The following is a 22,811-nucleotide window of genomic DNA, read 5'->3' on the forward strand; positions in this document are numbered from 1 at the left end:
AGGGGTTGTATTTTAACTATTAACTATTTTGCTTTAGAAATCACAAAATATTACATTTGTCAAAAATTTTAAGTTTATTGTCAAAAAAAAAATAAAAAAATAAAAAAGCTTTTGTTTTGAAAGTTGAATTTCCGGTTCTGTTCCTACGCAGGTGTTGACTCCGTTTAGTGTCACGATGCGCAGCTAATCTACGAACTTTAACGACTCTGGAAGTTTATTTATTACCGAATTAAAGTCTTACAGTTAGATTTTAGAAGCTGGTTTGGACGTGATGCAAAAATCCTTCTCAGACGGAGCTGAAAACATTGAACAGCCGCTGGTTTTCTTTGACCTGGAGACAACGGGACTGGGTAAAGATAATAATAATAATAATAATAATAATAACCCTCTACACCCTTATATGTCACTTATTTTGGATAACATTGGGTTTACACGTGTGTTTATTCTCTAGGGCTATTATAATACACACTGTCTTAATATTTCCTTGTGGGTTCTTGAGTGGACACTTAAACTGCTAACGTTAGCAGTTAGCTACAACTTACGAGCATCTTCGAAGCTGATCTTTTGTTTCTTTAGCCTATATTCCTTTTAATCATTTACATTTTGAAAAATGTAAGTAAGCCGAATTCGTTAGTAACAGGTTTGATTTGCTATATACCGTGTAATTTGCATATAATATCAGTAAAATATACTTTTAAACTGGAGAAGAGCTAAAATACTTATGATTTTTACCCCAAGTTCTGGCGTAAGACACTATACTTGATCTATAATGATATAATTCTAGTTTTTCTACTTTTTGTGTGTTATACCCCTTTAGGTCCATGAGTCGGACTATTTTATTTTTATTTAACATTTTTATCCTGTATGATGTTCCCTCCAGTCTTTTAAAATAAGTTGATTTATCAGGTATTTATTTCACTGAAGTAACCAAACCTGATATTGTTATTTTATTCATTCAGTCTTTCAATTCGGTATCATGGTAAAAACACGGTGGTCTTGATATTATTAGTATATTACTTATACCCCATAACTTTTAATTCACTTACTTGAGTTTAATTTAAATTGAATACATTGACAAGGCGAAACATGCTAAGGAAATTGCTTTAGAAATGCATTTTAGAATAGTTTTATTCTATTAAATCAACTGTATAACGCAATAATTTACCCAAAACACGTCTGAATACTTTTTGAAGCAACTGTATGTCAACATGATACATAGAATTATAATATGATTTGAGTCACCCCTCAGTGTTGATTTATTTTTGGTAATTATATTAGCTTATGTTGCAGTCTATACTGTTTTTTTCAACACCCACTGTCTGGAAGGTCTTTCTGGGAAACACTTTTATTTCACCAGGTCAGAGCTGTGAGATCATCCAGCTGGCTGCCGTGAGTGGAGGTCATTCACTGAACCTCTATGTGATCCCTCGGCGTCGAATGGAGCGAGGTGCTGCCAAAGTGACAGGTTTCAGGGTCCGCAGACAGAAGCTGTACCTCCACCGTCAGCTTGTCCTCACCAACTCCTTGCGAGAGGTCCTAGTGTCCTTCATCGCTTTCCTTCAAATGCTCGGGCATCCACTTGTCATTGGCCACAACATTCGGCGCTTCGACTGTCATCTGCTGGCTCGAGCACTTGATGAACTGAACCTCAGAGCAGAGTTTGAGTCGTCAATCTCGGGCTGTGTTGACACACTACCACTGTCCCGGGAGATGCTGAAGGACCGTTGTCTCCAGAGTTTCCGACAGGAGAATCTGGTCAGGGAGCTGGTGGGTGTGAACTACAAGGCCCATGATGCCTTGGAAGATGTGCGGGCATTGCAGGCACTTTATAGTGCGCTTCAGCCCACTCCAGAGTTGGTCTGCAGGCATATGTTTACTCTGGACACCATGGAAACCAAACCAGCTGCTACAGCTGCCAAATGTAAAGTGCCCTGTAAACTATCAGGACAGCGCCCCCTGTGGGAGCACTTCAGACAGACAGTGAAGGTCACAGAAGGCAACGCAAAAGACCAAGATGGAGAATTACAAAATGTTTTACATCATTAAATTATCAGATTGAGACTTCATTTTAAAATACATTGTAAATAAATGAGATCATAACCCAAAGAAGTGCCAACCTGTATGGTTTAATGTTGTGTTCCACAAGGTGGGGCCAAAACAAGAAGAGGGTCACATTCTTACGCTGCGAACTGAACCAATGTCAGTTCCTGTTTTCAGTTGACGGTAGGAGACTTGAGGGATTAATGGAGAACAGTGACTTCAAACAGGTTTTTTCTGTGAATCAAAAAGTCAAACTGTGCAACACTGTGGATGCTTTTGAAAAGTGAGGGAACACATCCACATCTGGAAGTCACACGTTGCCGGTGTGACTTCCTGGTTTTGTTCACTTAGACTTATAAACGTAAGATTTCAGACTTTATATGAATTTATATGGAATAGGTGGAAATATTGATGACTTACACAGGTTTGGTTACTGATTCGGTTCAATTTATGTTTATTGTCTATTAGCCTCTTGTTTCAAGGTACTGCAGAATGGTTTTATTGGAAATAAATAAATCTGCTAATAAATGTATTCCATTTACAACTTGCCAAATTATAGTTCATTTCTGCTCAGTGATATTGCTGGTTATTATGATAATATTAAGGATAATGATTAGTGCTTTAAATATTAATTGATTTATTATTGAGGCAGTCAAATGATGAAACTAATTTCACAAAGCCCAAAATGACATGTTCAAATGCTTTGTAAGCTCCAACCAAATTGTAAAAAAACTAAAATCATAAACTCCTGAAACTAAAACATATTCACATTTGAGAAGATGGAGCCCGGAAATTTTAGCTTTTTTTTTAGTTGTGTTGAATTGAATTAACTATTTAACTTTAAAGTATTTACATTATGAAATATTAAACATGCTAAATAATACTAAATGACATCTGTCTTGGAATTTGGAAGATAACACAATATGGCGATCGCATCACCATGCAATTCCAACAGTAAATTATGCCAGAAATGTCTTAATTATTACATAGACCTCATCCTTTCTCCATTTTTAATGATTTATAAGGATGAACTTTGGTAATTAAGATCTTACCTAACCTGGGCTGTTAAGATAATCATAAAGAAGTCCAGATAATTTAGTAAACCTCTGCAAAGTTTATCCAAAGGTTACAGGCACAAACATAAAACAGTTCTTTGCAGTAATGGAATCAGGCTTTATTAAACCACTTTTACATACAGTACATGTGTTCTCTGCAGTTCCATGCTACAGCATCACCATATTCAAAAATGCAAAACCATGCCCTCACTAGAGTAATATTCCAAGACATGTTATCATCAGTAGTTAAATAAGCTAATTAAGGTAAAACACTGTGGCCTTCAGATCTTAAAAAGAAAAAAAAACCTAAATAAAATAACCTCTGTGCAAAGTCAACATACAGTATTAAAACTAAAAGGTGACAAGAACAAATGTGACCTCTACAAGTATATGTCACTAAATGAAAACATTTTGAAGCTGTGACACACAGTAGGTTGTTTGACATAAATAGCTGGAGGCTCTACAGTGCTACAGACACAGATGAATTTGAGGTAATGGTTCTTTAATCAAAAATATGCTGTGATTTTAACTAATAACACCCTGTTAACACTTTATAATCTTTCATTTTACAATTTCAGCAACAACAACTAAAGGTTTAGTGCATCATATTCAAGATCAAACAACATCACTAACATGGTCATCATGGCATAAGTAAAAGCATTAGTAGGGCTAGCTCAACTCACTGTAGTCATTCATTCAGGTCAAGCTAGAAAGAGAAATATTTATTCACTGGCAGGATGATAAAGCATTCCTTGTCAAATATTAGATTCAAGATAGTCTACAAAAACTATTACAACAAGAAAATACACTGCTTCGTGTAAATGATTTGGGTTGACCCATGTATGAACTGGGATGTTACACAGTAATCTAGTTACTACAGTGTACCGAGATGAATCACATATCGGTGTACAGGTAAAATCTTTGTCTCTGACTGGTATTTTCTTAGTATGTTCTGCCACAAATTGATGGATCAGTACAAACAACAAAACATACAAAGTCTGAAAAACTTGGCTTCAGATACTTGGAAAGAACCATGTTTATTTGTATAATACTATAAAACTGAATGCAGCATATTGTTGTACCACTGTACAGGAAGTGGAGGAGTTAAATTGAGCCAAATTGTGTCAGTACGTAACAAGCGGCAGCAGTGCATCTTCATTTATAGAAAAGTTGTTTTTTTTTATCTCTTGCATTTCTGAATTCCATGTATTTCCAGTTCCTCTCTACTTGCTTGCTTCTGTTTTGTTTCTTAATCTTTGGAAACTTCACTTTGCAGGCTGTAAACATGCGTAGGTAAAAGTTAAAAGCAGTAATACTCAGCGGGGTCAACTTGACTGTGACTAAAGTGGCTTGTATTGTAATCCCAGTGACTAAGTCCCTCTTCGGTATTACTGCTGTAAATCAAACATGCACAGGCATCTTAGTATTACACTATATAATCTCAACTGTGGATATTTAGTCGTTCAAGCTAAGGTTAAGATGATAAAACTGGTAGTTGCACCATTGGCCCTGGGGGAAGACAACTACTGGCTCATAAACAGACGTGCTGGGTCCTCAACAAGGTGGTGCTGTAGTTGTACTAAAGTAGTGACCGGTGGTTTACTGCCTCAGTGTAAACATATTCTGTGCCCTGCTTATTTGAATAAGTCGCTTTGTGTGTTATCTTATTTAAGTCTGTATATAGAATAAAAAGTGAAAATGATATCCAGAACACTGTAGGGCTTCAAGTCTAGATCAGCAAGTGTAGATCAATTCACTGGTTGTGCTATGATCATCTGCAGATAGTTTGTTGTCATGAAGTTATAGGTCATCAAATTTACATTACGTCTCAGCTCATTAAGGTCTTGAAGCTCCAAAACTTCTACTAAATGGTGAAGACACTGCAGTTTCCAAGGTCGAGACTTAACTTACTTAACATATTCATCACCTGAAGTTAACAATCAAGTTCTTTAACAAGTGATGAGAGTCAAGCACTCTAAACAGGTGTAATGTGCCCTTCAGTGTTTCAGACACACTCGCCTGCCTATTTATTAGGTCCTAGCTAAAATGCAGTTTAATACAGCAGACCCACAAGAAATTCTCCCTTGTGAAGATGTTACAGGATGTTCTAGAGAGATCAACTGTGTAATTGTATTTTATTATTTTATATATCAATTTTTACTGAATTGATCCCCTGAGGAAACTGTTTCTTTACAGTTGCACATAGATTATGCCTCTACTGTCGTGTCTTTCCCAAACATATGTGGCCAGGAGGACACGTGTGACCGGGGATTGAAGTACCAGTCCACAAACTGATCCACAGCTGCAGTTTGTGGAGCTGGAAATAATGGCAAATGTTTGTTACTTGTTACTTCCGTTTAACAAAGAACTGGGTAACAGCAGCACGAAGTACAGACTCCAAAATTATCCTATGGTTGAACAGTGGCTTCCATGAAGGGAGAATTTATTGCAGGACTGTGTTAGACTCACTGTATCGAGTAAACAGGCATCCGAGTGTATTTACTTGCTATTCTTAGTATGTGTCCAGCACCTAACAAGAATTTGGGATGCATACATCTTGAGATGAGAAGTTGTACTTGCACCACACAGGTAAAAAAGACAGTTAAAACCAATTAAAATCCAACAGATTAATGGATTGGATTTTAAAGCTAAAGAACACTGTTGCTGGTATCAAGAGCAGTCAGCAGGTTGAGTTTGGGTTTGGGACATGGGTAAGACAGGAATCGACAGTGTCTGAAAGCTCCTTTAGCATACTACTTACTAAAAAGTGCACATCAGTCACTGAGTCTGATCCATAATGCAGTGTAGACCTTGCTGAGGCAAACCAGAGAAGAAACAAAAGGTTACTATGACTTTTCACACAGCCATGGACTCCCTACAGGAGGCAGCAGGCTCGAAACATGGTCATCCCTGATGGAGAGGTAATGTGCAGGGTGACGCACTCATTGGCTGAGACAAACAGGACGGTGCCCCGTCTCAGGGCGACATCGGAGAGAGCAGCAGCGCAGGTAGCTGTAGCATCCCCTTCAATGACCAGGATAATGCTAGCACTGTCGACTGGAGCCACAGTGTACTGTTTCACTGAGGCCGGGATCTGCAAGAAGGACAGAAAGAAACAAGGTGAGAATGCTTGAAAATTAGCATGTAAGTTACTAAGTAAGTTTACTGAGACATTTACATACAACCTGTGGTTTTGCTGCTATGACAAGTTAAAACATTTGTGGTAAGAAACATTTAAAGAATTTCTTTTTAAAAACTCTTCCTTCACAGAATTCTTTATTTTTATTTAGAAGGGACAGTAAAAGATGGAAAATATATCAGATTTACATTTGTGAAGGTGGGAAACTGGTAAAGTACACTCATTTAGTTAAGTGAGGTTTCATACCTGTATCCTCATGACAGTAAAGTCTGGCACTGGGGGGTCGTACAGGGTCACACATGGGTCAGAGGCGTCCTGGACACATGGGAAGATTTTGGAGCTGGCAGAGGCGGGGTTGTAGTTCAGCATTTCACACAGCGTGTTAACATCGATGTATTTTGGTGTGAGACCAGCCCTCACTGTGTTGTCTGAGCAGGCCATACACTCAATACAGTCTGGTTGGATGGATCAGCAGCAAAGAAAACCAAGTGTAAGTAAGCAGATTGGATAATCAAACTCAAATGGTGCATAACATTTGATTCAACATCTTACTTAATAAGCCTCTGATGTTAAATGTTAAATGAAAAGCAACTACTGACCTCCATAAAGGTAAGCATGAGGTTCGTTGGCTCCCAGGAACATGGCCTGGCCTGGATCCAGAACCACATAGTTGAGGAAGTAGATGGAGAAGCAGCCAATGTCTCCGGGATACTGGGAGTGGAGGCGAAGCAAAAGGTCACCGTTGCTGCTTGATGTGTCCTTTCCTGCTGCACCTGCACAAGTCAAACATCCACAAGGGTGATTATGTTAATAAAATGTGTTCAAGGAAATTAACTGTTGTCTGTAAATGTGTTTTAAAGCCCACAATGTGTAGCATTGGAAGATGTGTGATGTTGATACCTCTAGGTGGTGATATGCACAGATCTACTCCCCTCCCCCAACTATGGATGATGAATTTGCTTAAAGCATCACTTTCAGCAGACTGCAGCTATTCTCAATATGCCACGAGAAAAATCTGATAGAGGTTACAATTGCGCAGTTTTTGTGTTTCAGTGAGAATCACAGTTTCTTTTTCAACTGGTCAATAGCTCACTTTCTAACACACTCTCACCTTATACCACGGTGTTGGTTAAACTTTCATGAAATAAAAAGATTAGTTATTGAGTAATCCTCTCATAGTCAAATGTCACTACCGTATGTAACAGTCACAGCAAATCCTGGATTCCTTATAAAGATATCTAAAATAGTCTAAAAGGATACTGAACAGAAATCTTTTTCACCTCGACTTTCTTCCCTGTTGTAAACCTTAAATACATTTTCTTTGTGTATAAAGAATAATTTGCAATAAGACTGTAGCAGAGGGTTCAAGCACGGGCTCCATCTCTACTCTCGTACACACATCATGTAGTATTAAAAATGTTACACCAAACTACACCAAATGAAAAAAAGTGAATATGTTCTGCTACTTTATAGTGTTAATTAACTTATTCTCCAAGTATCCTCACCTTCTTCAGTAACTCTCTTCACCAGCATGTTTAGCTGATCTATGAACACCTTCTTTTCGCAGTTCATCATCCTGGTGAAGCACTTCTTCAGAGCCTGTCTTGTGCGAACCGCATCTTCCACACTGCAGCGCAGCTCTTCTGCTGCTTCGTTCCCCACAAGAGCATGGAACTCTGGGACAGCTGAAGGATGCACATGTGCAAAGAAACAAGGTATACATTTCTTTTAGTTATAACATTTATCTTTTAAAATATTCTAGCACATATCCCTTCTCATCCATAATTATATATCTGTTATTCCAAAATAAAGTACTATGGCAATATCTAAAATCTTTTTTTCCATCTTTCAGTCACTTGCCGACAATCCAGAATCCTCTAACGACCCTGTGGGACTTTGGGACTTACATTTAAGGAAACCCAGGATCTCCTCCACTGGTCTGAAGCCACAGAGGCCCTGGAAGCGGGTGAGAGCAATAGCCATCTCGGGTTTGTGGTTGTTGTCTGGATAGTGCTCCGGAAACTGAGCATGGAGACGAGCAGCTAACTCCTGACCAAAGCACAGTAACAGAACCGAAGAAAATTACTAAACAGGGAAGGCAGAGTGAGTATGGACTAAACTAAACTTGGTTGTAATACTGTATAAGACAACTGTCCAGAATACAGTATGCTCAAAAAATTAGCATGGTGTTCTTATGACTCTTCTTTTTCAGCTCTGCTAAAACACAGTAAACAGTATAGTGTTGCAATAAAACATCCAGTTCTGATTAATGAGTCATCCTTTACAGAATCTAAACACTGTTTTGGATGTGTATTTGCAAACTCACCCTGTTGGGGTGGGCCTGTATCGACAAAGCTGTATTGATAGAGAGGACTTTGAAGAGGAAGGGTAGCTGACCGTGGAAAATGTCTTTGACCTTAGAACCCAGGCTAGCAGGAAAGTGAGCAATCCACTGGCCCAGTGTGGTCTGCGCGATCCTGTTGTCTTTAATCTGGGCATCACCTTTAGGGTGGGCGCCCATCCATAACTAGAAGAGACAACATTGCTATCAGATAGACAGATTATGACATTCAGCCATTTTCAAAATATTTCAGTTGATTTTAGTGGGTGAAGACTGGAGTAGGCTAAGGTGGATTTGTGACTGAGAGGATGCTTCGTCTGAATTGATCTGTGTAATTAGCACCAAATCTCAATTAAATCAAAATCTAAAGTGTATACATGACTGTTCTGTTGTTTCCCTTATATTTCCTTTGGTGTTAAGCATCCTAATACTGCTAAAAGGAGTCCAAGGAGTTTGTGAATGTCTGAGACAAAGGCCAAGTGAATTTTTAAAATCCAAATTAAATATTCTCCACCATCAAATCACTCTGAATAAGAGGGTTACTCTAATGTCTTAAAGGTAAATACTATCAGTCAAGGACACACTGACTAATACTACTACTGTCGGGGACAGTATAGTAATCTGTATAGTATATTTATTCATGTATTTACATATTTCCTTTTATAATACATTCTGTCATATTAATAACTGTGTGAATGAACAAATGTGTAAAGAAACAAGGACCACCATCATTTCTCACCTAAAACTTAAGACAATAATAGGACACAAACTGAAACAAATGTGCTAATCAAAAATGTACTGCAGGTTTATATACCACTCTGTATGGATAACCATGAAAGCTGATACAAACAACCGTGGCATGTGACACAACTGTGGCTTGTAGTGCATGAAAATGTCACCCTAGCATAACTGAACTAATGACCTTTGTGGCAAAGCTGGTAGAGCTGCTGTTGCTAAATAAAGAAAGACTTGTGAAAGGAGAGAATATGGCTCTCTGCCAATATACATCTGGCTCAGTGCTGAAGTGTAGTTGGTTGGGACCCAGTACAGCGTTCCTTATTCAGGAACCAGTGTAGTGATAAGAATCTCCCCAGCAATTACCTCAGCATAGTGTTTGCCATCCTCTATGACAGCTAATAGGTCTCCGCCAACCACCAGTTTGGCCACCTCGCTGTCCATCCCAATCTTCCCCCATGCATAATTTTGCACAGCACAGGTCAGGGGAAACACTGGAGGGGGCAAATAAATTAAGTGTGTAATTCTGAACACATTGAACAGAAAGTCAAAAGTCATAAATATATACATAAGAAAGTAAATACACAATTTCTTTTTTACTTAATAATTAAATGTTGGTCTCAGTTGTGCTTCTCACTTACAGTACAAAGATTTGATGTCATTTTATTGTACATTATTTAAACTGGATTTTTTTGGGGGGGTTGTAAAACTTGAATTGACTGGGAAATTATAATAAAATAGCCATTAGTTACAGCCCTAATCCATAATATCCCAGAGTCCCCTCCTACAGATGTGCCTATTTTAATATAAAAGGGTCCCAGACTGTGCTTATCCACCTGTTACCACACATTAATATAGGAGACAGGGGAAGAAACAAAACGCACAGTGATTTAAAAGAAATTATAAAGCATAACCAGTCCAGACAGAGTCTATTCACTCTTGTTAAACCCTGCACAACAGGGTTAGCAGGTTAGCCGGACACTGCTAACGCTACATTATTTGGCAGGACACCCGTCATCCGAGCTGACGAGGCAGCCTTCATTAACACAAACACACGCAGTAAGCAGGCTGGTACGTCTGCTGGGGACTGAATATGCTCGCTCTGAATAAAACACACAGTTCCTGTATCGCTGCAGGCATTTTACATGCTGCCATGCTATTTCACATTGATGCTAACAGCGCTGCTTTAAACCTCATCTTCACATTAAACAAATGAAACGCCGGCTGAAATAATGAGGGATGTCCGCTGACAATAATCGTTTTAGTCCGTCTCTTCGTGCTAATAACTCATATTCAGCACCATGTCTTTTAAGTAAACGATGACAGGATTAGCTAGGTAAATGTGAGCGGACAGAAAAGATGATTTAAAACAGCTCTGAAGGAGAAAATCTCTCTCACCTCTCACTTCCTCCATGACTGCAACGTCCGCTGTTCAGCCGCCGGTGACGTCACGGCCGCGCGATGAACGACCCGGTGGATTTTTGTTTTTTAATTTATTGTCACGTTCACAAAAGTAAATAAAACAAAACCTTTTAATAGTCTTTTATAATTTTATAACTGATTTTAGTAATAAAAACAGTGTGGCATTTTAGCACTTTATACTTTTGTTTATGTTCTGTGTTTTTACTGTATATTTTCGTTGTAAATCTGCATGTTGGAAATAAAAATAAATAAATTAAAATGAAATTCTAAAAACATATATACGTTTTCGTTTTAAACATAGTTTATATGTTTATGCATATTAATACATATATTTTAATATGTGTACATTTATTGTAATTTCCATCTGTCAGGTTGATGTAAAGCATGAAAAAAACAAACAAACAAAAATGTATTACTTTTGCCATTTTGCTTCTAGTTAATAAGTTAGTAACGTAATAATAATAATAATAATCTTAAAACAAACAAAAAGACTTTTAATGTCTTTAACCTTCACCTTGACGTACCTAAGAACTGACTTGTTGCTTGGCAACCACGTTCCTCATATGTACCCCTTCACGAGAACCCTGCTTTTTTTATATCATTTAACGTTTTTTTTTTTAAGGTTTTTTCGTCACATGAGTTATTTAGAGCATTTTAGAACATCATTTCCAACTCGTAAGACAAAAATGACAAGTTTTTCTTTTTCGTTTTGAACTATAAATCCACGGGTGGCGCTCTTTTGCGTCGTGAACGTAGATGTGTCAACTGACGTACACGTCACTGTCCAGCTGTCTCAGTGCGCCTGCGCTGTCAACTTCATTCGAGGAAGTGGTTAGAAGAAGCAACTGAAGCGACAGAGCACAGTTTGTTGTTTATTACCCTTTCAGAGAGGATAAAGCAGCCTGCGGTGTTTCCAGAATGTCGGGATTTGATGTCAACCCGTTCTCAGATCCTGCCAACGACAACCCTTTCAATGTAAGTGTGTAGTTTTCTAGATTTTGTTAAGTAGTTGGTAAGCAACAGTTGCTGACAGATCATTCGTTAGAAGGAAACTAGTTGGGTGGATGTTGGGGAGGGATCTAATTCTGCTATCGTGACAGCCATTTGTCAAAGAAGACATGACTGACAGACCTGCAACCAATCAGCAAGCTGTGTTAGAAAAGAAGGCGGAGTTTCTTTTGAGTTTAGTTGCAGGAAGTTAAAACTTTCGCCAAGTGGGAATGTGTTTCAATTCTTATTTTATTTATTATTACAGAGGCATAAAATCCTGTAACGTTACCTACATTTAGTGGTGGAAAAAGTACTTTAAGAAACATATCAGTAGCCCATCACTGCTTTCAAAATTCTGCATAAGCAAAAGTATCCCACTGTTCAATATTATGAGTAAATGTACTAAAAGTGAAAGTACTTTGATGCAGTAACCTGTCGCATGTTACTGTGAGGTGTCTCATTCCGACATGGTTAGGTGTTAATATTGATGGATCAGTGTATAAAGCAGTATTTTACTGTTGTAGCAGATTATGATGGATATAGAATTACCTGCAGTTGGAGTCATAAGGATTTGTGTAAAAACAGGTAAAAAAAAAACAAAACACAAAAATAGATAGTAGGATATAGATTCAGTTTTCAGTTTTTGCACTTTGTGTGTGTGCGTAAAAAAAGTGGATCATCTGTATTGTTACTGAAATGCAGTGATGTAAGTTTAAAGGGGAAATCACTGTACTGTAGGAACTCCTAAGTGGTAATGGGACTGAACTATTTTAACTTGTCACATGTCAAAGCACTTTTAAACCACAGATTGAATCTTTAATGATGCATTGTATTTTAAGAAGGTATCTTATAGGTCTTCTTATAGGTTATTATTAAGATCTTATAGGTCTTCTTTAAAATGTAAAATCATTTAAAAGCTTAATGTAAGGAGCTAGTAATTGTATTTGTCAATTTAATATTAGAGGTAAAACGTGTTTTTTCCACTGAAGAGTGGGAAATATGCCACTGTATTGTAGTGTACTAGAAGAAGGTTGCATAAAATGGAAATACTCTGGTGAAGGAACTCACCTGAGTTCCTGAGTTCCTGCCTCTGTTAATAAACTAACAAGTAGTAGTAGAAGTAAATGTACCTAGTTACTTTTACCACTTACTACATTCCATAAATCTCAGTCTAAAAAAAGAAGCGTTTTAAAAAACGTATAAGTTAAAAGTCAAATATGACAAAGAATTCTTTACATTTCCCAAGGTAGAAGTGTTTTCATGATTATCTAAATATTGAATAATCTTCTGGTGCTCAACTAACTCATTCGTCAACTGATCCTTATAGCTCTACTCTTCGTAAATCTAAGATGACTGGCATGCCATTTTATTATTGCTTACATAGGATTAACATGGGCGATATTCTGTCTTTCATCTTTAACATGAGCCAAGCTCCAAAAACTCTGGAACCTACACTCCCTACTTCTTTATGTTGGATCTTCTTTTCCAAGTTTTTGTAAAATATTTCATATTCAAACACCACATATTGGTACATAACTACATTTCATCATTTAACAATCTAGATTTTTTATGTCTTCAATTTGTTATTATGTAGGTAATGTTGAATTAAAAATAAAAAGGTAATGGCCACATCTCCTTTTTTTGTTGCTGTGCTCTAATAACAGTTTTAAAGGCATGTTATTTGGGTCACAAGAACCTTCCTCAGAAATGTAGGAAGGGTCGACATGCAACACAAAAGATGAATTGTATTTATATGACTTTCTATAACTACTTTTCAGTATATTGTAAAGAAATCCATCAGCACCTGTGGCCTCTAAAATGATCAAACATGAATCATTATTTCTCTAAAACAGTTTCAACTTTCATTTAGGTAGAATTCACATCAGGATTATTGTAGTAGACTGACTTTGTTGCTCTGCCTAATAGACTGGCAACAAGTTTATTTCCATAGTTATAAGAACGAGTTTGTGAAAACATGTATGATTACACTGAGATTACATGACGCACTCACTTTACAGTACTGCACAGTCACACTTTATTATCTCAGGTGCACAATGGCTGTGACATTAGTGGAGACCACTGTTTGTTTGCTGGGCGTGGAAGCGGGTGAATAAATAATCTAGTAGCAGGATGGATATGTTGTCTGTGCTGTGGTGGAGATCATTTTATATTCATAGAGGCCTGTAGTCTGTGATTACATTCAAATCGTCAAAAACGTTTGAAGGAATTTTCAGTATAATAACACTGAAAACTGTCCTGTTAAACATGGTGGTTCTTCCCACTCTCATGCACAGTATATTGTTTTGACGGTGCTTTTAAAAGTTCTAGCTTTTAACTTAAGCCTATTTAGTAGGGATCTTCAATGGGGCCACTCCTAAGCAACCAAAAGCCGTCAAAGAACGTGCTGTTTCCATGTATAGAAACGATAAGATCAGGAGTTAACGCTGATTTTATCCCAGATTTAATTTAGATAAGGTGTGGGTGTTTTTTAAAAATGTTAACTTGCTTCGACTGGTCCCAGCTTAGTACTTAGTCATAGTGTCATAGGAACTGTTTAATCAAATAACACAAGCTGTTCTTCAGACCCAACAGAATATTTTTCTAGCCTTTACATATCGTCAACACACACACACATACATACACACCCGTACACTTGCATATGTTTTGAATATTTCCATAAGCCGCAGTCAGCAGATTTTAAAACATCTGCCATGTGATCAGATGCTATTTTTTCCTCATAATGCCAAGTGTTAAAGGGTGAAACTCTTCAGACGTCCTGTGTTTCCTGTTGGGAATGTGTGCAGGTGTGTCAAGTGCAGATAACAGTGAATGAGGTCACACTTTAAATCACATGACCAATGTGTTACGTGTTAGGTTATCATGTGAGGTCCTTGTTCTTAAGCCTTGACAGGGAAAATTCACATTTATTCAGAAAAAACTAGTCTTTGTCCCACAGTCTTTGTGGGATCTACAAGCTGCACTGACCTTAATGTCCCAGCCAATTATTATTGCAGTTGTCAATTAATCAGTGTTTGTTTCTATATTAATTTAGTCTCTAAATTGCCATACATAGCATAAAACATCAAACACAATTATCCACTGCCCACAGTGACATCAGATGTCCTGTTTTGTGCAACAAACAGACCAAAACCACAAAATGTTCATTTTACTGTAAAACAGAAGCATTGTGGCATCTTTTCTTAAGAAAGGACATAAAAACTATCAACATTATTTACAATTTATTTCATTTGATCAATTAATAGTGGAAACATATTAAATACAATTATTTCTTTTGATGGTGATTTTCAGTTAGTTTCCTCCAAAAACCAAATGCCACTAAGAACAAACACATGGCAAATAGTGTAAAAATCCAGTAAATCATGCAGTAGTTTAGTTACAGTAATAGGAGGGTTTTTATTTAGTCTTGGAATTATCCAGGGCCAAAGCCTTTTAAATCAATATGTAAATGTAAAGTCTGTTGGCAGCCTCTCATATCAGTTAGGAACAGTTGAACTAATATTTAGGTTTTACATCATACAGAACCAATTAGAGTCAGTTAATGTTTACCAATGACTCCCGTTGAGAAATGAGCTCTCCCCAGGTAATGATTCACTAGCTTGATGTTGTTGTACATTGTTTTATGACTTTGTAAAACCAGGTTTAGAGTCTGTGCTGTTTCAGGAAATAAAAGTTCATCTAAAGATCAAAGAGAGATCAAATATCAAGACAAGGTTGGAGTGTGGTCAGTCCTACAGATCTTATAAAATAGTTTTATGCATTTAAGTGCCAAGAAATGCAGTTCTGCATCTCCACTGATGTTACGGTCAGAGACGCTGCACCTGTAATTAACCAAGAGACAAAACCTTTCTTGTTGATCTTATTTATGTAGATGCATTTGTGGCGTTCATGATTGGTGACGCACGTTTTGTTGTTTTCCAGGATCCTTCTGTCACACAAGTGACCAACTCCAGCATAGAACCAGTTGACCAGTACAACCTGTTCCCTGCCCGTACCACAGTGAGACACTTCAAAGATCATTTTCTTCATGTTCTTCTCCTCATTCTCTCATGTCTTCTCCCATTTTTAGTTTATCTTTCTTCTCTTAGTTTTCATGTTGCTTCATCTTGTTTTATCTTCTTATACTCTCTTTTTACCAACCCCACTTTGTCTTTTTGTGCCATTTGTATTGGTTTTTTTCACAGTTATTTGATTTTGTTCTCTTGTTCCCTGCTTGCTCTTACTCTCCTTATTACTTTTCAGGATGGTCATAGCACTCCAGCCTCCACCTCTCCCTATCAGCCTGCTGTATTACAGCCATCTACAGAGCCCAGTCCTCAGGTAGACCACATATTTCTGAATACATGCTGTTACATTTATCTGCCACAGCTAAAAAAATACTTAATTTAAGTATACGGAAGAACCGTACACCATGATTCCAGTGCCATATACTGTATATTTTATTGCTACTATAATAGTAACTTGATGTAGTTAGAGACCTAGCTGTTCAGGCTCCTGCACTGTGTCCTCTGATAGCAAGTGTTACTTGAGGATGTTTGGAGCCTACGCCAACATCTACTTGGTTTACACAATATTGTAATGAGCCTCCTTGTTCCAGTGGCAGTCTCATAAATATTCATGATACAGATCCTCAACCTTTCTGCCAGGTCAAACCTTAGATATGATGATGGTGAATATGTATCACAGAATCTGTGGCATGTAAGTAAACATGCAACAACATGCAGGTATGCCCTGCTAGCACCAACTGACTCTCCACTATTTAAACAGGAAAAATATTGAAAACATAATCCTGGTTGCAATGTTCTCTGTGTTATTTTGCATAGTTGTCTTGACTGTCTGTGAAAGATCCTGTTGTCTCTGTATGTAATGTGAAACTACTGAAAGCTAATATAACCCAGATAAATTCCTGCACATTCACTGTTGATTAAAGTGTTTCTGACTGTTCTTATTCAGGCTACTGCTGCTGCAGCTCAGGCCAACCTGCTGAGGCAGCAGGAGGAGCTGGAGAGGAAAGCTGCCGAGCTGGACCGCAGAGAGCAAGAGCTACAGAGCAGGGGCACGACAGGTGATTAAAAGCAAACCTCTCCTCCCTGCAGTAGAATCAGAAGAAGCACAACTCACTGAGACATAAAAGCTGTGCATTGTATTAAAGAAGAAGTATAAAATTCACTACGTGAAACATTACATCCTTGCACAGAGGCTGTAAAAAATCCTCTGATATCCATATTAACAAGTCTGCAAACGATCGTGTGCCCCTCCCAAAAAACCAGGCAAAAAGTGTCCTTGGATAATTACAGATATTATATCACCCTTCATTTTAATTTGACACTTACATAGAATAAATGTAGAGCTGCATTGAAAATTACAGCCTCCACTGAACCCTTAAACAGGATTAATTAAAATTATTAAATTGTGGTCACACTTCTTAGTTAAAGTTGGTTAAAGGAATGAATATAATTTACTCTTTCTTTGGCCAATAGCAGAAATAGGAGTGCTACTTGATATTCATTTGATGGATGATGGCGTCACTATTTGAAAAATAACTACAGATTCCCTGTTGTCTTTGTTTCGACAGGTAAGGAAAACAACTGGCCTCCACTTCCCAAAAGCTTCCCAATCAGACCATGTTTCTATCAGGACTTCTCAGAGGAAATCCCCCCGCAGTACCAGAGAGTCTGCAAGATGATGTATTATCTCTGGATGTGTAAGTACATTAAGATAATAGGTGCATGAATGCCTCAAGGCTGCAATGGAGACAGAAATTCAAATCTAAATCTAATTTTCTTTGTATGTATAAACCTTTTGGCCATGTATAAATGTTGACATTTTATAATAACAGTGCCGCATTTAAACACTCTTAAAAATATGTCATTTGTTCACTGAGATTGATGTTTTCTGTCTCTTCTTAGTCTCACTGACTTTATATTGAAAGTTTCAATTAGGATATTTTCTTGTCGTTAGTTAATCTCCAGTTTTAGCACAAACGTTTGTTATTATGTTTTGAAGCATGAAGTAACAATTAAGTTAATCAGTATTTGCACAAGTTGTAACTCAAATGTTTCTGTGAAGATGATCAACTCTCTGTTGCTGACTCTTTTTTTTTTCTTTCTTTCTCCACTGTTCCTCCAGTCAACTGTGTAACTCTGTTCCTCAACTTGTTGGCATGTCTTGCTGGCTTCACCACTAATTCAAGCTATGGTGTGGATTTTGGACTCTCTATTCTCTGGCTCATCCTCTTCACTCCCTGCTCCTTCCTCTGCTGGTACAGGCCTGTCTACAAGGCATTCAAGTGAGTCAACCCATTGTCTCTGTTAAATACTCTAAAATAATAGAGTATAATACTCACTATACCTGTTTCTTCAAGATGAAATAATACAGCACACTAATATACTCTAATTATAACTGCTGTGTTTCCAATAGCAAACACTCACCTGTAATGCATACCAAGTTATTTAATGGCATTTTCCAATATTTTGAGTGAAATTTATTTTGTGTGTGTTGTTTTCAAATTTTTAGGTCCGACAGCTCCTTCAGTTTCTTCTTCTTCTTCTTTGTGTTTTTCTGCCAAGTGGTGATTTTTATCATCCAGGCTGTAGGCATCCCCAAGTGGGGCAACAGGTGAGTCACATGCTGTATGTTACATTTTGTTTATGGATAAACAAAACAGGTTTCTAATCAACACTTTGTTAGAATATAAGATAAAATGTACTTAATGTAGATGCATTCATGTTTAAACTGGTGCATTGTAATTGAGTAATATCTTATCTGACCATGTTAGTGACAAATCACCAGGATGTATAGTTGATTTTAACATTCCTCCCAACTGATTTAAAGAAGTCCTCTGTGTAGTTGTGGTTCCTAGCTTCAGTATCTGAATTACTACCAGTCCGGTGGCCTATAAGCTGCTGCTTTCTCACTTTTCTCTTTTTCTCATGTTCTGCATTCTTCCATCTCTTCTGACAGAGACTTTCCATCCTTCAGCCTCTAGTCTGCTGGTAACTCTGTAAGTTTCTGCTGCTCATTGTCTCTTCTGCGCTCTGCTGCTCTGCTGCCCTCTCTGTTCTCTTATTGATTTGTTCTCATAGAGTAATTTTGTTTCAGAACTAAGTAAATCAACACAGAATAAAACATGCTGCTGTACAGCATGAGTCAGATTTTAATCTTGTTACAAACTTTGCCTTCAGGCTGTTGAACTGTACTTCAACTCACTTTTTTAAACTCACTTATGCAGAATCATTTTTAAACACTGGTCTTACTCTTCTTGCAAACTTATGCAGAATAAAAAGAAACAAAACTAATAGTAAATTAATGCAGACTGTTTTAACCTGTTTTTAAAGTGATTCAGCATTGTCAATGTTTGTGCAAATGCTTATTTTACCAGGTAAAGTACCTCATAAAAAAAGAGTAGAGGTTGAAAAATGGTAAAATACATAAATATGCCTATATGCACTGAGTACCATGGTGGAAGTGAATACTTAAATGATATTCAATATAATGTTTAATTAACTTTAGAGCTGTGAGCAGTGGTGAGCTGTTCCTGTGGAGATAGATACAAATCAGAAAGCAGCAGCATTTTATATTTTTAAAACAACGAAGGGTTTTACTTGCAGTGGTACAGTATCTGTTATTTTTAGAGCATGCAATCATGTTATAACAATACCACGTGTATTATGTTCAGTCCTTTTATTTGCAGCCTTCTTCTTCTTCTCAGTTTTTCTCTCTGCTTCTTCAACACATTCTTCTTCTCTCCCTATATTTAACCTGACTCCATTGGCGATTACTGTACACTACGTAACTGTATATAATTGTTTCCTTACAGTTGAGGATAACCAGTTTAACTACTGCTGTTCATGAGATCAGCTAAAACTTAATGATGTTTGTTGATTCCAGTGGTTGGATCACTGCTTTCACTGTCATCAGCACAAACCAAGCAGTGGGAGCCATCATGATAATAGTGGCTATCCTCTTCACCATGTGTGCCGTCCTGTCTGTCATCCTGCTTAAGATGGTAAGATATTGTGAGGCTGTGTCCCTGGATTAATCTGGATTAGAGTTAGTTTGTTTATTTTATAAACTTTAATTTTTGAATGTTTTGACCATGACCCTAAAATTGCTGTTTGCATTCGGATCTCAGAGGTAAGAGGGATAATAGGGATGGGAAATGGTCGGTTTTCTTCTGTCAGCTTTAAGCTTTCAGTGAAACATTTTTTGCCAAAATGTAAAGAAAATTGTATTAAGTAATAGTAGTTATTAAGTATAACTTATTATTACAGGACTTGACTGTGGTTTTTGACTGTCGTGGCATTCCTTCATTGTTTCCTTTACTTCTTTTATTCATTTCCTCTATAGCTATTTCCATAGTTTCCTTACTTCTTTCCTTTCTTTGTTTCTTCTTTTCTTTGTTTGTTTGTTTCTTATATTATTGTTACTTCCATCCTACCTATTTAATCTTCCTTTCCTTTTATCATTCTTTCTTTCGTTCTTTCTCACCTGGTCTCATCTTCTTCATCTTGTTTCATCATAATTTTTGAATGCGTACATTTGTCCAGTACATTGTGCCCTCTGTAATTCCAGATATAAAGATATTTTAGAGGTAAAGGTATTCTATGTGTCACCATCTCTCATCATTGTGACCCTGAACAGCAAATTTGATCACAATTTCTACCTCCTCAGGTCCACAGCATGTACCGCCGGACTGGGGCCAGTTTCCAAAAGGCCCAGCAGGAATTCTCACAGGGTGTTTTCACCAGTAAGACCTTCCAAACAGCTGCCTCAAGTGCAGCATCTTCTGCAGCCCAAGGAGCCTTCCAAGGAAACAACTAAGGGTACACTGAGCTAAACTAAGCTCAAATCAACAGGCCAAGGTCTATATGTTGTCAGGTCTAGATGGCAAAATCTACTAATATTGAATTAGGTAATTGAGAACTTGCTGGTTGACATCAAAGTAGCAGTCATTCTTCCTGGAAGTTATTGGTAGTCTGGGAACCTTTTTTTTTTTTTTCATCCAGCGGCTGCAAAATAACAGTCTAACCATATAATGTGTAGACCTTGAGCCAGGTGAGGCTATATTTTTAGCCTTCCTCCTTTCACCATTAATGCACGTGTATCTCCCCACGTTAATTTAGCTTTTAACATTGAGTGCGGTTCCTTCAGAGTGACTCTGCCTTGCTCTGTCTGTGTCTAAAAGCAGTTGAGGGGGAAGTCCCACATCCAGTGCATTTATACATAAAAAGCATGAATGAAGTTGACTGATTGCTGGCTTTGTACATTTTGAGTGCACTTTTTGGCATTGCTCTTCAGTGTAATGTGTGACTGTGTGACTGTGTGTGTGTGTGTCTACTGATACGCTGCACACACTGCATATCCTGATCCTGTAATATAAATAAGTGATGAGGTGTTTGTGTTCGTCATTGATTGACATTTTTTTTCTGCATTTCTCTTTGTTGTTGAACACAGTCTGGAGATCCCTTTTTTGTGTTCTGCAAATTTCAGCACAGCAAGAAGTAGTATTTAACAGATAAATCATGTAGTTACTTACTTTTTTTTCCTTAGATTTTTTTGGAACCTTTCATTTGAACCTGGGATCATTTATTAAAATTATTATTTCTCATTGTCTCTCCATCATGTCCAGATTGCAATATTGTGTTGTCTGTTTCACAACGTTTTTCAAATGTGACTCTAATTTCTTTCTGGAATCAAAATATAGCTTTTGACAATTTTGAAGAACCACTGTGGTATTAGGAAGCTGATGGAAATGTTTTATTGTGAACACGTTCCTGATTCTGCTCCAGGATGGTTCCTACTTCAAGATCACATCTAAGTGTTACGTTTCAATTAAGTCCATGCTTGTACACAGCTAATTTAAATCAACTTTAATTTGGAATATAACAAGAATTTAGAGAATTTATTGTTTCACTTTTGGGTGAATTTTTTTGCTAAAAGTATCAAACTGATATATTTTTCTGCTTATCGGTATCATACTGTAGATTTTTCTTCAGCAGCTTCAACTGCATCATCTTTGAACACTGTCTTAATCAGAGATGTTTCTAAGCCATAATGTTTCTAAACCAAAGGAACACTGACTAACATGTAAATTTTGCCAGTAAAATAAATGAATTGACTTCAAGTAGACTGACACTAATGAATAGAGGTTTCTTGTATGGGCTCTGTTGATCCAGTCTAAGGGTTTTTGTATTAATTGAACTTGAACTGTAAATGCTAGAGGACTGATGGTTTATTTATCAAATCAGTTTTTAAGGGCATAATTTTGATGTGGAAATTTACCAAAATAAAAAAAGTGTATTTAAGATTTTTTTTTCAGTATTCATGGCACTGTAAATGCCAGCAGATGTGAATTCCAGCCTTCTCTGATGTGCATCCGATTTGTCATTTCTACCTGCTGCATCAGGACTAGAACAACTTGGCATAATTTAGGGAAACATGAATTCTGCTCTTTACCTGTGAATCTTAAAAGAGAAGCTCGGACTCAACTGGTTGTGCAGCAAGGCAATGATCCCAAGCATAGGAGTAAATGGACCTTTAGATGGATTAAAACAAATACAATTGACATTTTAGTGGCCTAGTCAAAGTCTGGACCTGAACTATCTATTCATTTATGAGGGTGATTTTTTATGTTAGTGATTTAGGTGTCTTTGTTTTATGTCAGGTTTTGTTAAAGATCTGAAACAGTTTTGTATGAGATAAACACAAAAAACATGTCTTAACTGATGAACCTTTTGTCATTTCACTCCTTTATTAGCATTTCACTTCTCAGATGTCTTCCTTCCCCCTCTTTAACTGCCACCAATCTCTAAATTATTTGTTTACCGGTGTATAGTTTCTGTGTGATTTCTTGTATTGGAGAACATGCATATGTTTATTTGTACTGTTTCAACACATCAGCTTGGCTGTATTAAATGTTAGCATTCCTAAAAAACCCTTGAAAACTCATTTGTGTGATGTTTTTTAAAACATAAAAGCCTAATTTAAGATTCAATTACACAATCCATTTTATACTACAAGATTTGTATTAATTTACACATCTTTGAATGTATTGTCGCGGGAATGCAGA

The 22,811-nt window shown here is 37.2% G+C and overlaps 3 protein-coding genes across 3 annotated transcripts; 2 read left to right on the plus strand and 1 right to left on the minus strand.

The window, feature by feature from the left end:
• Positions 1 to 145: 145 nt before the first annotated feature.
• On the plus strand, positions 146 to 2,390 carry LOC113165276. The gene is made up of 2 exons (XM_026364664.1): positions 146 to 350; positions 1,358 to 2,390. The coding sequence occupies exons 1-2, from the start codon at positions 272 to 274 to the stop codon at positions 2,044 to 2,046; spliced, it is 768 nt and encodes a 255-aa protein (XP_026220449.1). The 5' UTR covers positions 146 to 271; the 3' UTR covers positions 2,047 to 2,390.
• Positions 2,391 to 3,134: 744 nt separating this feature from the next.
• On the minus strand, positions 3,135 to 10,752 carry mpi (mannose phosphate isomerase). The gene is made up of 8 exons (XM_026366380.1): positions 10,709 to 10,752; positions 9,677 to 9,804; positions 8,561 to 8,761; positions 8,142 to 8,283; positions 7,740 to 7,919; positions 6,834 to 7,007; positions 6,481 to 6,689; positions 3,135 to 6,189 (listed from the first exon to the last, which is right to left on the minus strand). The coding sequence occupies exons 1-8, from the start codon at positions 10,722 to 10,724 to the stop codon at positions 5,971 to 5,973; spliced, it is 1,269 nt and encodes a 422-aa protein (XP_026222165.1). The 5' UTR covers positions 10,725 to 10,752; the 3' UTR covers positions 3,135 to 5,970.
• A 776-nt stretch (positions 10,753 to 11,528) lies between these two features.
• Positions 11,529 to 21,866, plus strand: scamp2 (secretory carrier membrane protein 2). Its single transcript, XM_026366022.1, has 9 exons — positions 11,529 to 11,707; positions 15,662 to 15,739; positions 15,983 to 16,060; positions 16,694 to 16,805; positions 17,316 to 17,444; positions 17,870 to 18,029; positions 18,257 to 18,358; positions 19,631 to 19,748; positions 20,414 to 21,866. Exons 1-9 carry the CDS (start codon positions 11,651 to 11,653, stop codon positions 20,561 to 20,563), a joined length of 984 nt encoding a protein of 327 aa, XP_026221807.1. The 5' UTR covers positions 11,529 to 11,650; the 3' UTR covers positions 20,564 to 21,866.
• The last annotated feature ends 945 nt before the right edge of the window (positions 21,867 to 22,811 follow it).

This window comes from Anabas testudineus, chromosome 6, assembly GCF_900324465.2.
Source record: "Anabas testudineus chromosome 6, fAnaTes1.2, whole genome shotgun sequence".
NCBI classification, from domain to species: domain Eukaryota; kingdom Metazoa; phylum Chordata; class Actinopteri; order Anabantiformes; family Anabantidae; genus Anabas; species Anabas testudineus.